The 15402-nt window shown below is 40.9% G+C and overlaps 1 protein-coding gene across 6 annotated transcripts in view; it reads right to left on the reverse strand.

Moving 5' to 3' along the window:
* Positions 1-14889, reverse strand: part of SESTD1 (SEC14 and spectrin domain containing 1) — a 62049-nt gene extending 47160 nt beyond the window's left edge. Inside the window, exons 1-6 of one of the 6 annotated variants that reach the window (XM_069781569.1) lie at positions 14589-14884; positions 13058-13164; positions 11376-11438; positions 10594-10696; positions 4006-4135; positions 2185-2264 (exon numbers count right to left, since the gene is read on the reverse strand). In XM_069781569.1, coding sequence (XP_069637670.1) covers positions 2185-2239 — 55 coding nt within the window. In that variant the 5' untranslated portion in view covers positions 2240-2264; positions 4006-4135; positions 10594-10696; ... (1 more) ...; positions 13058-13164; positions 14589-14884. Of the gene's footprint in view, positions 1-2184; positions 2265-4005; positions 4136-10593; positions 10697-11375; positions 11439-13057; positions 13165-14588 lie in introns of all 6 variants that reach the window. The other 5 variants (XM_069781573.1, XM_069781567.1, XM_069781571.1 and 2 more) reach the window with 5 other exon arrangements.
* Between the last annotated feature and the right edge of the window lie 513 nt (positions 14890-15402).

The raw sequence follows: 15402 nt of genomic DNA on the forward strand, positions 1-15402 counted from the left end.
GTTATGACAGATTCTTTTCCTTGGTGAAAAAGATGGCCAGTCATTTATGTAAAAGATAACTGGTATATCTTTATCCATCTAAGAATCATTTTAACTGGAAACTGTATTTTTAAAGGAAATACTGAAAAAAAAAAAACCAACAGATGGGGCTTTAAAGGAATACTACCTAAAGTTACCAGTTAAGAAGTAATGGCTATCATGGATTTAGTCTAACATTTCCCAATACTAACACACTAATCAATAAGAATTATTTAATTAAACAGCAAAGTTGTTCTTTGATCTTGGTTGTATTATTTGCAACTCCTTTCTAAAAATTAACAACTGTATAAATATTTACCACCACCTTCAGAACACAATGTTTAGTGAGGCAAACCCAATCACATTGTCATTTTAGGCGTAGCAAACACCACCTCCTTGTCTTACAAAAAAGCACTACACTCAGACTGAGCCTTTAGGCTTAGAATTAAACCTGAAAAATAAAATGGGGAAATTAACTTGATGTGTGTTGTAACTCAGAAGAAGTGGTGTAATTTGTAAACTGAAAACACATTTAAGTTAAGAAAAGCAACTAAAAGCATCACAAAGAAAGAAATTTTTAAATTCATTTTGCACCAAAGCATTCGTTCTGTTTTTTTGCCGAGTCAGTAGCTTGCCTTTTTTCCCCTGCTACTTGTAATGACCTACCAACACAGAAGCTACACAACCATGGATTCCAAATCTGAGGAGATGCTGCTCCATTAGAAACAACTCTGTTTTGCTTCCAGAAAAAGAAGGCAGGGCTAAGATTATTTGTACCAGTTTAACTCAAAAATGACAAAGGACTTCAACGTATCAACACTGGAGAAAGTTTTCCTAAAATACAATTTTTCTGATTATTTGTTTTTAATCATTAGTATGTTCTTATTTATGAAACTACATGGAATAAAATTGCTTTAAAGAGACATGATGAACTGATTTCTCTGTCAGGTTCCTTTACTTACACTGAAGAACGCATAAAAGAACTACTGCAAGAATCTTTACCATTCATTAAAGCATCCATTAATACTACGCAATTCCAAAAAGGTCCAACCTACTTAGAAATACGTAGGTTCAAAAGGGTTCCTAGCATTTAAACTGCCACTCAACAAATTACTTTCCACTAAGAACATCTGTATTTCAAAATGGATCAGGCAGCTTTAATAGCAAATTGAAAATGCACTCTAGTTAATGAGAACTTCCCCTTGCAGTGTAATGTTAAACAACCAACATACTATGCATCTCCTATTACTACAGAAGAAATAATTGCCCACTGTCCCAGGCTTTAATGTAAGTTGAGTTTGGGGGGTTTTTTTGTTTGTTTTTAAACAGGAATAGTTTGATTTGCAATTGCTGGGGACAGTGAGCAAATTCAAAGCAAAACAAGTTCTATTAACAAAAGGAACAGGTTTCACTTCTCAAGTGACCGGAGCAGACTAAACTAGACAAACTAAACTAAACCAGAAGAATATTTTATTTATGGCAACACTTGTCAGTTTGTGAAGTTGAGAAGTGTTCTGCAAGTTACCTACCTACCCTAGAGTAGACAAACACCAAGAATTAACTCAGCTATCTAGGACAGCAATGAAATCAGCAAGAGAATGTCATTCATCACTTTAAGTATTCCCTTTTGTTTTTCTCTGACATGAAGAAGAGAAAGTTACCTTCAACCCAAGATTCAAGAAGTTTTAATAAATATAACGATAATTCCAGCCTTGCCTGAATTAATTACTTGGCAATAATCAAAATGCTGCAATGCATAGCTAATACTGCTTCCATCCATTTCTATGTTGGAGAAAAGACAGGGACGAAAAGGAAGGAAAAATTTTCTAAAGAAAATCCTGAAAATATTCCCTCTGCATTTCTAAAACCACATAAAAAACCAGAAAGGATTATTCTTGGATGACTGCTAATTCATCATTCTTTTATATATGGACTGAAACTTCATTACATCAACTTTGTGGGTTGAGTTACAGGCTACAGTGCTAAATGCCAACAGCAATAGCTTGGCTACTAGATTAAAAGTTTCAGAGATCCTTCTGAAATATAACAAACCGCTAACCAACAATAAATTTCTGTTAAATACATCCAGCAAATACAAATAACCAACCTAAATATGCTATCCAAGTTATGCAGGGAGGAACCAACTGAGGAAAACAGAAACCATACCTGAAAGAAAAGCCAATTTTTTCTTCAGAATGGGTAATATTACTGAAGCTTCCATTCTACTTCAGATAATTTTCACAGCTCTGAAACACAAGAATTTAAAGTTGTCAAGCATGGGAAATCAATTACAACGTTTTACTAGAATGAGCACCGGACAAAACACTTTTGTACTCTTCTGAAAGAAGCACAGAACACTAAACAAAATCCAAAGTATTGTAAAAACTGAAGAAAAAATATTATCATATGCACTTTTTCATGTAACTCTTAATTAAAGATTTATTCCTCCTCATTGTGGGGGAAAAAAAACAAGAAAGAAAATCAAAGCAGAATCTCAACCAAAGACACTGAGATAATTTATATAAAAGTCTTATTTCCCAACCTCATTAAACTACAATTAATTTACAGGTAGATCATTTGTTTGCTTGGTCATTCAGATGTAAAGTAAGTGTAAGTAAAATTACACTTTTGCATAGTCTGTCTCACATTACCAGGAATATAATAATTACTTAAATACGTTATTCTGCATTTATGTCAGGACACTCCCATTACCCTACCACCAGCAGGTCTTCAATTAAAGAAAAAAAATCCAGCAGCCAGAATAAGTATGTCTAACCTACAGCTGGAAATGTTTCTGCTCCTTTTGTCTCCAAATCCCTTCTTACCCTCATCCCATTTTTACTGCATTATGAACTGCAATTCACTGTGATTAAGCTTCTGTGTTTCATTGACAGATCAACAGGATGTTTGAACCGTAACCTCCTCTTCCAGCCTACACAAAGTAGCAACTGGCATCTGTGTGTAAGTCTTTGAGTTCATACTTGCACAAATCAATCCATATAATAAAATAAGCCTAATTCTGCACAGAAATACACAATCAAGATAGGCACCAGTATCCAGCCAAAATAAAAAACAGGTCAAAAAAAATTTTTTCTTTAATTCCAGGCACAGGGCTTCAGACAGCAACCTGGAGTTATCTGGATACTTCAGCATTGATGCACACAAACGGAACTTTGGGTTGGTTTGGTGGGTTGTTTGGTTGCGGTTTTGGTTTTGGTTTGGGGTCTTTTTTTGGGGGGGGGGGGGGTGCAGTTAACTGCATCAAAATGAATGATTCAGGAGAAAGAAGAAAAAGAACAGAGAACTCCAAATAGAGTGCCTGAGGTAAAATAGACTAGTTATTCCTTTTCTTGTTAAACAATGAGCTTCATTACAAACAAAAAAAGCAGAATGATTATTTTAATTATGAAACAGAAATAACATTAACAACTTTTTAATGTCCCTCCCTTGTTCCAACACATAAATGCTTCACAATCTTCATTCCCATCCCTTACCCCAAAATCTCCATATTTAAGTGTCATTTTTGTCAATTATACAAAATACACATTTCCCATATTACAGAAGGAGACAAACAAATTTCAGTTCTTTCAGGAAACTAAGTCCTGTTTCATGGACTGCAAAACAGCTTGCACTGTAAACAATTACTCAAACAAGCATCCTATTAAAGCTTCCTGTATGCTTCAGACAAAAATTTGTAGGTTATTTGTTACACAAAACTCAAGCATGACTCAGGCAGTCATTTTTGTCTCTCAAACACCATGCTCAAACCACCCTGTATAAGCTATTTAACTGGCAGTATTCTTTTTTTCTTAAGATGTGGAACACACACCTGGTAATGATTTTTCCCTCTGCTCCCCAAGTTATATTTCAAAATTATTAGAAATGGCCCTTTATTGTAATCAATGAAGAAAGCCCAAACCTGGACACACACACACACTTCATTATCTTCATACTTGCACATACGAACAAATGTTTGCATCAACTTACTGACTCGAGGGAGCACGTTTCTTTGCTGTTGTAAAAAGACCAGTTTATTTAATATCAAAGCACTGCCTGGCTTTCTGCCACAGTAGTGGGACTGTCCATGGATCAAAATAGTTCTTTTGTTCCGTATTTCCTGGAACCAAAGGAAGCATTCTGTTCATTCAGAGTGGAGGGAGGCGAGTCAGAACAATTAGAACAATTGCCAATCATTTCAAACACCTAGCTTTTGTTCCAGAAACTCCTGAAGGTTTCAATTACCAGTCTTCTGTGAGAGCTTTGATGTGCTCCACTTAGAAGAAAACTCTCACCAGAGCAGGTTATCAGAACATATCAGAAAAAAATCTTGAGGTTTAAAAATAAGGTTTAACATCCTTCTCTATCTTTAGCACTCCAGAGAATCTCAGGATGAATTTAACTAAATATCTTTTTTTTAATACTGGAAAGTGAAACAATTTCAAGAGACCTGACGTCTACTTTCCACTGGGAGGTATCAAAGGTGTTTTAAAAAGGTACACTGCTAAAAGGCAGATATAAGCATATTTAGACCTACAAATAAAATGTAAAGTCTTTTTAACTTGTTCAGACAAAGACAAAATGACAGGTTCTTAAACTGGCCAACAAACTCTCAATTTAGAATGAGGAAAGAATGATGTGTTGCTCAATGTCATACCATTATTTAGCTGAAAGCAGCAGATCCAGTGTCTATTCATCAATAAAAAAGGCATTTGGACTCATTAAATAGAAAAAAAACTACAGAAGAAAAACAAGAGCACTGAAGAAAACAGATTTCACTTGAGGAAAGTGAAATACTTCAAGAAGCTGCATTTTATCACTTCCAAAACAAAAAAACTAACTTTTATATGCTCAAATTTTAGATATGAAACAAGTTGAAGAGGTTAAATCTATTTGCTGAATTTCAGAAACAATCTAGAGTGCTGCATGCCCACCTGCAATCTACTTTGCCAATCAAAATGCCATATGCCAAATGGTGAAACTTGTGTATACAGGAAACGTGTTAAATAAAGGAACTATATTGAAGAACCTCATTGAACTTGTCTAGAATGACCTCAGCTTTCAGGTTTTTAAATCAATACAGCAATGTTAATCTCCACCAATGTATTCATTCCTTTGAAGATTTCCACAGAAAAGTGGCAAGACTAAATCCACATAATATTTGTATTTAAAAGCTAAATATTTGAAAGGTGTTCCAGTGAAATAGAAACCTCTCCTGACCCCCCCCCCCCCCCGAGCAGAAATCAATACTACTTGTGGAGAAAATTCACTTAATTACAAACTTAAATTAAATAGGTATACATTAGGGGGAGGACTGGAGGCTGGGGAGACAGTAAACAAGTAGTAAAAAAAAGAAATTTACAGAACAGAAAAATGCAAACAATAATTCAGGCTGCACTCCAATGTGAAATCAGATCATGACTTGGTAATCTGCATCCCCTATCATTTCTAGGCTTTGGAAAGACTGCAAATTGTTTTACTCACAGTTTAAAATTCTAGAATTTCTTTCAAAAAACCAACAAAACCCCACAAAACTCACACACAATAAGAACTACGTGTAATTCAGCACAGAAGTTGTAATTTCTGATGAGTAGTATCACATGCATTTTCTGCTGCATACCTTCAGTCTCATCTAATAAAAGAAATTAAATAAGAACCAATGTCCAGACACTGTTTAAAACCATTTTAAAAGTCTATTAAAGAGAGAGGGCAGAGGGAGAAGTTGACAGACTCGCACTGACTACAGGACTGGAAGCTGCCCTGAAGATGTTAGAGAAGCTGCCCTGCAAGTAAACAAGTGTTTTCTTTCTAAGCAACCCAGTGGCAACCACTGGTCAAAAACATTAACAATCAAAACGAATTCAGGCTCAGTGAGAATTACTATAAACATGTTTACTCAAATTGGTTAGACCTGAAACATTTAATACTCTCAGTACATGGTGCAAGGCCTTTAAATGGGTTAGTCTGTTCACAAGTATCCATTGCAAGTTTCAGAGAATGAGTACTTTCTTCATTCCCTCACCATGTATCAAGCAAGAGAGGTAGCTGGTCTGTTAAGAACAAGACTAAGTCAGGGAAAAAAAAAAATCTGGTTTCTATTCCTTGTTTTGCTATGAAATACACATACAGCTTTCAGCAAGTCATTTATCCCTTTTAGTCTTCATTCAGTGCCTCCATCTAATTCCCTTTTTACAAGAGTATTGTGATGTTTAATTCATTAAAGTTTTTGAAGGCTTAGAAGGAACTCCACAGATCTGCCTATAAATAACCAAGTAGCAGATGGGCAGCTACATTCAAAACTGTAGCAGCTTGCAAGTCCAGGCACAAAAGCACAAATAACAATAGATATTCTGAAGTACCACAAAAAAAAAAGCCTCAGTCATATAGAATGACATTTTTTTCTTTGAAAATCAACCTCTGAATTGCAGACCTTAAAAATTAACAGCTTTGTTACCTGAAGCCAGCATGCGAGTTTTTTCAGATACTAACTTCAACCCACAAAGCATTACCCCAAGCTTTCCCCCGATCAGCTTAAAAAAAAAGTTCATCTGCCCGACACAGAAATAAAATCCATGTGCAAAAGACGGAGAGGAAGCTGAATATGACAATTATCTATGAAGATTATTATTTCACCTTCCTTTAAAGCTACATTGAAGGATGTCATCTCTCCCAAGCTAAGTGGCACAAAGACTGAGAGAACACAAACAAAGGTGTCTCCAGGGCTGATACCCCAGGGTAATTCAAGAAGCACGTCAAACCTGCCCAAACAGTAGAAAAATGCTGTAAATATTCATTAGTTAATGCTGCCTTCAATTAAAGAGCACATGGAATTGGGTTACTCAGCTGGACAGTTTCAAAATAACAGTAAAACCTGACAGACGAACATCAGCTTAGGTACTTAAATGCAGTGTTTTGTTTTTACTCTAATATATTATTAGCAGCGGTAATGAATTTTTAACATTAGAGCCCTTTAAACCTCATGAAAAAAGGTAACTCCACACATTTAGCAAATATCAAATCAAGTTTTTTTGCTTTTTCAACCATTTTGTTTTTTTTTTTTTTTACTATCTGTAAAATCTATCCATAAAAAAGGGCATACTGAAGTTTTATATTATGCCTGATTTTCAAGTTGAACACAAGGAAAATATTCCTGATCTTCTATAACCTGTTCATTCATACTAAAGGATTAAGAAAATAAAAACCATAGACTCAGTAGATTTCATCAGTGTGTAAGCTTGTTTAATTTTAAAGCAAAAGGCAACCATACAATCTCAGTTCCATTACACATACAGAGTTAGTACTCTAATGCAGCAACTTGTGACAGCAGATGAATGGACAGATTGAAAACATTCTCTATTTTTGGTTAAACCCAGGGTTAACAGTTTGCTAGGCCATGATCCAAAAGCACATTGTCACAGCCATACCAAATTTAAGCTTGGAAAAACTCCATTCCTTCTGCCCCGCTTTCACCTGGAGGCTCAAGTCTTACCTTGTACACTTTGTCTTCTAACTATAGCTAATAATAAAATTTAGAAGAGCTGTCAGTTAACTACTTCCTCTATTTAACCCATCTTCCATATTCGTTTCCCACCCTTTTTCACCCCCTCAACATTGTGTGAAAAGTGAAATAAAAGATAAGTGGCAAAAAGAAGTGATGAGCAATATAGGGAACAGTGAACCAGCAAATTGAGAACAAGTGAGTAAAAGAGGTTATGCCATCCAAGAAGAAAAGACATTGTGCTCATAAGCTTTAACTTTTAACTCAATCAACTATTCATTTCACAGGATGGTAGGGCTTTTCCTCAGACTTAGAGCAAGTGTCACAGGGGAGGGAAAGAAAAGAAGGAAGAGTACTGAGCACAGAAACAATAACACTAAGGATGCACAATAACATCTGCGTGTACAGCTGTGAAACACAACACTGACACCTCAGTCTTTTCATACAAGAAGGGCAAGCACAGGATACTGTGCAGCAATTAGCACTCTCTCAAAGAATAGCACTTCTTTGGATTCTAAGTCAACGTCCACAGACAGCAGTCTTGCTCCAACCCAAAGGAACACATGCAGAAGTTCGTAATGACGCTACAACACATGACATACGAAATGATAGCTTGCTAGAGTTTTCCACCTTTTCCAGCCTCAGGCCAAGCCAAACACATACAGTGTACATTAAATTACAGCAGTTTTCAGGCTTCTTTAATCTAGAATAGTCAAGAAAAGTCACGGGCTTTAGATGCATCTTCACATTTCCTTTTCTGCCACATTTAGAGAGAGACCCCATGTTTACCTTCCTGCTGAACCCTATAGCTTGCCCTTGTAGGATGTTACCACAGGCAACAGAAGACACTGATCTACGTTACACCCTCCCTTGCAATAGGCAGCCAAAACGGCAGAAGTTGCAGTCATCTGGTATAGCCCCAACTCACTTCACAGCATCAAGCGACCACAGAATACGCAAAATGATGCAATTAGGGAGGTTGCTTCTTCCACCACTTTCTACATAGCAACAGATCAATTGAAATGCTATGTTCAAAGCATAGCATAGACATTTTCTCTTCTTCATCACACTTCCCTAAGACCCACAGAAAAATAAATCTCAGGTTCCACTCTTAAAATTTTACTCAGAGATCATGTGGAAATAAGACAAATCACAGACTGTAAATTCTCCCACAGAAATAGTTTTCGAGTCACAGGTTGGGGGGAAGAAAAATTATCAATGAAGAGCAAAATAAAATTCCATACTCCTCTTCTAGCTCCCTCTACTAAACAAAAAAAACAAAAACAAACAAACAAACAAAAAAAAAAAACCAAACCACCAAACAAAAAGAAAAACAAGTCATAAAAGCTTGCAAGAATGAGCTGGGGGAAACGAGTACCTTACCACCAGTTCTTTAAGGAACTGTCCAAAACCAGTTTGTGATGTAAGATGACAGAGAGCTCTTATGCCTCCAGTACTTCATAAAACTAAGGCAGTGGGAGGAATGACATTAGACAATTCTAGCTGTAAGGAGCCAAGTCAAAAGACAAAGTCAAAAGACAAACAGCTGCACTGATGAGTCCAACTGTTGGCAGTCTGGAGCAAATAAAAAACAAAACAAAAAAACTTTCCTCTGGGGTGCAAGATTAGAACTTCTTGTTCCTTTTATAACATTTATATAAGAAAACAATCTACAACTCCACAACAATACACATACTTGGCATTGGTTAAAAGTGCATGTGGCTCAGGCCCTCAGGAATCACATCTTAGCTCAGTATAGTGACAATACAACTGAACCAAAGCAAAAGAGAAATGCTCTTCTAAACCCAAAGCCATCTAGAGCGGCTGGGGGTATGAAAGGCCAAGGGACTGTCTGAAAGGAAGAGTAGGGTAGGGTGTGTAGACTTAAGTGTAGGACACACAAGAGGCTAATAAAAAGACTGTTTATGAATCTAAAACTTTGGGATTGATACCTGACCAAAAAGTTCCCAGCTCAAGAATAAGATTTTGTGTGGACCCTGAAACATACTGAACAATTTCCTCTGTACTTAAAAAAAAAAAAATTATGGTAGTGGCTTCCCCCCCTCACTGCACAACACACAAGGTAGACACAATGAGGATAATAATAAAAATCCCTTCATAAGGAATAAATAAGTAGTTTGAGACCTTTGCTAATCTTAACCAAACACAAAATAGAAGAGATTGAAATATGCCAGCTCTGGTACATAAATACCTTGTTCATTCACATTTTTAAGTTTCAAAATATTTCAGAATTACATGAATTCATTGCTATACAAAATAAAAATAATTATCTATGGTGCCCTTTAATTACTATGTGCAAGAGAAATAAATCTTTCCTTAACTTGCACAGATGTCTTCAGTTTTTGTACTCATGTTAAAAACTATGAACGTTTCAGCTGCAAACCACAAATTAAATTGGCCACAGCAACCACCTGCAGAAACCACAGCACCTCTCCCTCTCTCCCACTCCCTCAAAATAAAACATGTAGCATTCCACTATCATAAGCAAATAAATGGTCACATGCTTCAGAGAATATAAAATCAAGCTCTCAACTGCTACCTGGAGCATCTTGCATAGATGTAACACTCATACGTTTTCCACTGATACTACTTTCTAGGGCCAAATTAGAATGTAACATGAAAGAACTAGCAAACACTATGCTAGCAGAGAGAAAATAAGACAACCCGTATTGAGAGTATACTGAAGAAACCATTGCTTTTACCAACACCAAAAAGTAGATAAGCCATGGCACCTTTCATCTGCATATTATGTGTCCAGCCTGACCCTTTTCCTCAAGAAGGGCTATTTATTTTCTCAAGTTCAGTCATATGTATCTTTTAGTGAACAAAACATCAAGTTAACGTCAAATCCATTTATTTATCTTGCTCTTCTGACACTCTTTTTTTTTTTTTGCCTTACTTGGTCTGGTCAACATTTATCCTTCATGATATCTCTCTAAGAACACATCTCAAATTCAACTCTACCAACACCATAGGAGTTTAGCTTGGCTCTGCATTCTCACATGCATAATGCATCTATCTCCCTTGAATCAGTGATTCTGTGAAGCCCTAAGTCGTACCTTCATCTCCTCTTAACTATTGTAATTTCCTTCTTAATGGGTTCTTTACATCCCAGCGTTCCAAACTTCAGCTTGTCCAAAACGCAGCAGCTCATCTTCTTACCTAAAAACAGGAAAACAACACTCCATGTTGATTTTCACTTGCTTCCTTGTCGAGTTTAGAGTCTGCTGTAAGGATATCATCACTTCAAAAATATCTCACTCTCATTTTGTCTAAAGAGTAAAAAGCTTTGCTAGTGCATTCTTCTATTTGCTCACTCAAGGTGCTCAAGTCTCTCATTTCTCTTCTGTGCACAAGCTTATCAACCCCATCAGAGCAGCAACAATCTACCTCAATGCTTTTAAAACTTCTTTCCTTACTCACCCACAACCACAGCTCCCTCTTAGAATTAGAATTCACGTATCTCCAGTCTTACACTTAAACACCCTCCAATACATTTGCAAACACTGCTCTGAGACACTAACACTACGTGAGACACTGTAAGACAAGCTGCGCTATTTTATAGTACCTAAGCCAAACTATGTAACATAACTTTAGTATCAGAAGCTTTAGTTATGTTATAACACCTTTTAAAGATTTCTGAAAGTCACAAGACAAAAACAAAGTAAAGTAGGTAAGTTAAAGAAGGCTTGAGTTACAGCCTAAATAAGTTTGTGCAAAACCAGTTGCAAAGATACTGTCCTCTACAGTGTATTCATCAGTGTCAAAGCTTCATAAGAACCAAATATATTGCATGAAAATTTTAAAGATGTTATTTTTGGAAGAGATTGATCTTACTTACCATTGGTACTGGAATGCAACACTGCCTGTTAGGGATACAAGTTTGACCTCCGGATCTCAGATACTGCAAATTTAAATGAAAAAAGTATTTGACCATATTTTTAGATGTTAATACTCAATCTAAAACTTTTATTTCCTTGGAGGCTGAAAACAAGGGTTTATTACAAAGCTACATGATAGGGGAGTCAACATTTCCATTATATATTCACAAATACTTGTAAGCTAGGCATTTGAGTTGAGTGGGACAGCAGGAATCCCGTATTTTCTACCAAAACATATGGTAGACATCAACATTGTTTATAATTAGCAGGCAATGCTCCTGAGGCAGCACCGGAAGCAGTGGGAAAGTAACAAGAACCAGAATCCTTGTAGTATGCTTTCAGTCAGAGGTAATCTACACAGAGTTTTAGGCAAAATTGAAAACAGAACAGCATTAGCATTTTTTTTTTTTTTGGTGAACTGAAGAAGAATGTATTCCTAGAAACTAAGTTAATCACTGCTATAAAATTTAAAAAGGCAAATTATAACTTGAATTAAAAAATTTAATTAGTCCCTATTTGAAGATGCAGAATTAAGAGATAAGCAAACATAAAACCTCAGCAAATGCTTTAAGACTTGCATGGAACCTTGTAACTAATCAAATTCCATCCACCAACAAAACCCCAAAACTCAAAATTAGTGTATACTGCATTACAGGCAAAGCCAAGATGCTAAACACATTTCATAGGTTTTATAGGTACTCAGATGCAGCAGTCATTACAGTAATCTCTCTCACAACAAGTTTTAAATTAAAAAAACAAACAAAAAACAAAACACAAACAACCAACAAAACACAACAACAAAAAAACCCCAACTTATATTACCGGAAGTTTTCTAGTCAGGAAAATAAACTAGCGATCAGGAAAAAGAATATCAATAGCAAGTGCTCAAGATAGCTCGAACAGAGACGTGGCGGAAATCCTGCAAGATCATTTCTTATACCTACAAGACCCCATGCTAGGCTTTGTCTACTTTATCAGAAGCTACCTATGGGTGTTCTATATTTCCCCAACCACTCATAGTCACTGGGGAATAAAGGTGTTCCTCTTCATTCTCTATCCCTAAGGTCTCTTGACAGTTATGTAGCATTGTATTGAAGTTCACCACCAACGTATCTAGTCTCTTCCAGAAGTACCTCCAGTTCCCCTCCCTACTACCACTCCCAAGCAGCAGCAAATTGAAACTGAGCTGAAATTCACCCAACTCCTTTATTCTGCTGCTGGAAAATAACAAAACTATGTACATTTCCCCTGTTTACATAAGCTTTACTGAGAAATGTGATTCCACAGCCAATTTAGAATTATAGCTTACAACTCCAGGAGATGTCATGGCACTGTTTCTTGTATGAAATTAAAAAATACAAATATTTTCTTCTCTTAACTCTTGTTTCTAGGAAAAAAGACATTACAGATCATCTAAACTGCAAATAAAATATTATCTATTAGCATGCTACTTCAGGAAAAAAGTTGGCTGAGGTGATTTTACAGGATTCTTCAAGCAGCAATCTATGATGTAAAGAATTTGCAAATCCTAAAATCCATAACTAAAGTACACTGTAATTACTCCTAGTTTGGGGGGGGGGGGGAGCAGCGAGGTGGGGGTTTTTTCTCCCCCTGACAGAGCAAAGCATTATCAACACCTTACCAGCAAGCAGTAGACCTCTCTGACCAAACTTCAGTTCTATTCTGTGGTCCACCTTCCCCCTTTTCTCTTCCTTAAGTTTCTGCTTGGTATAGACAATGGGACTAGAACTATAAAAACACACATTCAGAAAGATGAGAACTCTTAGTAGCACTTAAGTTCACCACCATCACTGTTCCTATAATGTAGTAACATTATTCACTATTTACTATACACTGAATCTTAGCAGACAATGTCACAGAGTGAGGAAAGGGGGGGGAAAAAAACCCCAGTACTTCCTCAACACAGTGAATTTTAATGTGTGCGCAAAGTCAACATCCAGTCGTTGGGACAGTGTAGGCACTCCAATACCAAAAATGCAGAAGGGCAGTATGTCCCTTGGGATGAAGAAAGATGAAAGAACAACTGACAAAAGCATCTACTAATGCCCATCCATGTAAGCCTTACCAATTTTGCCCATTAAAAAAACAAACAAACAACACAAAACCCCCAAAAACAAAGAACCCTTCTCCATTAATCGTCTCCACCCTTGCTTCCATACACTCGTAAAATCCTTTAAGAAAAAGGGTGCTTTAGAGCATCTCCTCCCTACAACTGCCTGGCTAAAAAAGCTCTGTGTAAGGGGCAGCAAGGGACGCTACAGTTATGGGGGGAAGAGGCAAAATGGCTAGACAATGGACCTGTCAAAAGCCAAAGAAATGGCAACCATGGCTCTGAGCAACCACCGCTTCAGCAGTGAATCAGCTTCCCGACCGGGCAGCGCTTCCAGACACGCTGCCAGGACCGCCCGCCGCCGAGGCGGCCGCACGGCCGTGACTCGTCCCCACCAGCCCGCCGCCGCGCTGACCAGCGGCGACGCGCCGGGAAAATCCCCACGCCGAGCCGAGCGCGCCGGCGAGCCGGGAAGCCTGCTCCCCGTCCCGCCGCCGCCGCCTCCCTCCGGTGAGCTCTCCCTTGCCCGAAGCCCCCTCGTCCCTCCCTCCCCGAGCCTGCCGTGACACCCGCGGGGCGGCCGCGGCGGGGCCCGGCGGGAGGGGGCCGCCGCCCTCCCTCGCCCGCCGCCCGCCCGCACAAAGGCAGGCCCCGCCGGCGGCGGCGGCCACTCGGGAGCTCCCCCACCGCCGCGGCCACGTATGTAGCGGCGGCACGAACAATACCCAAACCTGTTGCGCGGGTTTCCCTGGGCTGTACCGACCTGCCGTGCCCCCGGCCCCCCACAAAGGGGCGGGACACACACACACACACACACACACCCCCCCGCAGCCAGCGGCCAGGTACCCCGTTAGCCCTCCCGCCGCCTGCCGCGGGGAGGCGGTGCCGGCCGGGGAGGCCGGGCGCGGGAGGGCTGCCCTGCCGCAAGGCCGGGCCACCGCCGCCCCCCGGGAGGGCCGGCAGCCAGCCGCGGCTCCGACGCCGCCGCCCGGGGAACAAAGCGCGGCCGAGCCGCAGGGCCTGCGCCGCGCCCGGGGCCGCCGGGCCAACCCCTCGGCGGGGCTGGGGCGAGGGAAGAGCCCCTCCGGACGCGGCTACTCACCCGGCTGCGGCGCTGCGGGTGCCCGGGGCTGGGAGGACGCCGGCGGTAGGGCGGGCGGGCGGACGCGGGGCGGAGCCGGGAGCCGCCCGCTCCGGCCAGGCTGCGGCGGCGGCGGCGGCTGCCCTCAGCCGCCTCGTACCGCCTGCGCTAGCCGGCGGCGGTTCCCCGGGGACGGGGGGGGGGCGGCTCCGACCCCTCCCCCGTCGGCAAGGAGACGGCGAGCACCGGGCGCCGCCGGGCCCGCCTCCGCTCCGCCGCCCGGGCTTCAGCAACCCGCCCCCCGCCCGCGGGGCGCGGAGCCGCGGTACCGCCCGCCCCTCCCGCGGAGCCGCCGCGGCAAGCTGCGCGGGACCCGGCCCGACCGAGAGACGGCGGCGCGAAGCCCCACCCCGCCGGGAGACAATGCGCCGCCGCCGCCCCGCTAGGGGGTGCCGAGCGCTGCGCCCCGCAGGCCTCGGGCCTCGCCAGGCCCCGCCCGGCCCGGCCTCCTGTCAGGAACCGAGGGGCCGTTGTGGGTGCCCCGCGTAGCGCGGGCCGGCTGCGGGGTTTTCAGCGCGGGCAGGCCCGTGAGGGCGGCGGTAGTCGCGCCCTGCTCTTGGGAGGTGCACGTGCGTGAGTGCGGGTCGAACGCAAGCCGAGTGGATCAGGGGCGAGAACCGGTCGCGCACACGGCCTCAGGCAGATGCCGGCTTCCACCCGCGGCCCTTTGCCATCCGTGTTTCAGTAATCGCAGCCCCAACGCGTGTTTTGTTTCGCCCAGATTGCAGCTAATAACCTATCGTCTGTCCAGGCTCCTGGACAAACATCCTGAAGC

Source organism: Haliaeetus albicilla, chromosome 4 (genome assembly GCF_947461875.1).
Source record: "Haliaeetus albicilla chromosome 4, bHalAlb1.1, whole genome shotgun sequence".
Lineage (NCBI taxonomy): Eukaryota > Metazoa > Chordata > Aves > Accipitriformes > Accipitridae > Haliaeetus > Haliaeetus albicilla.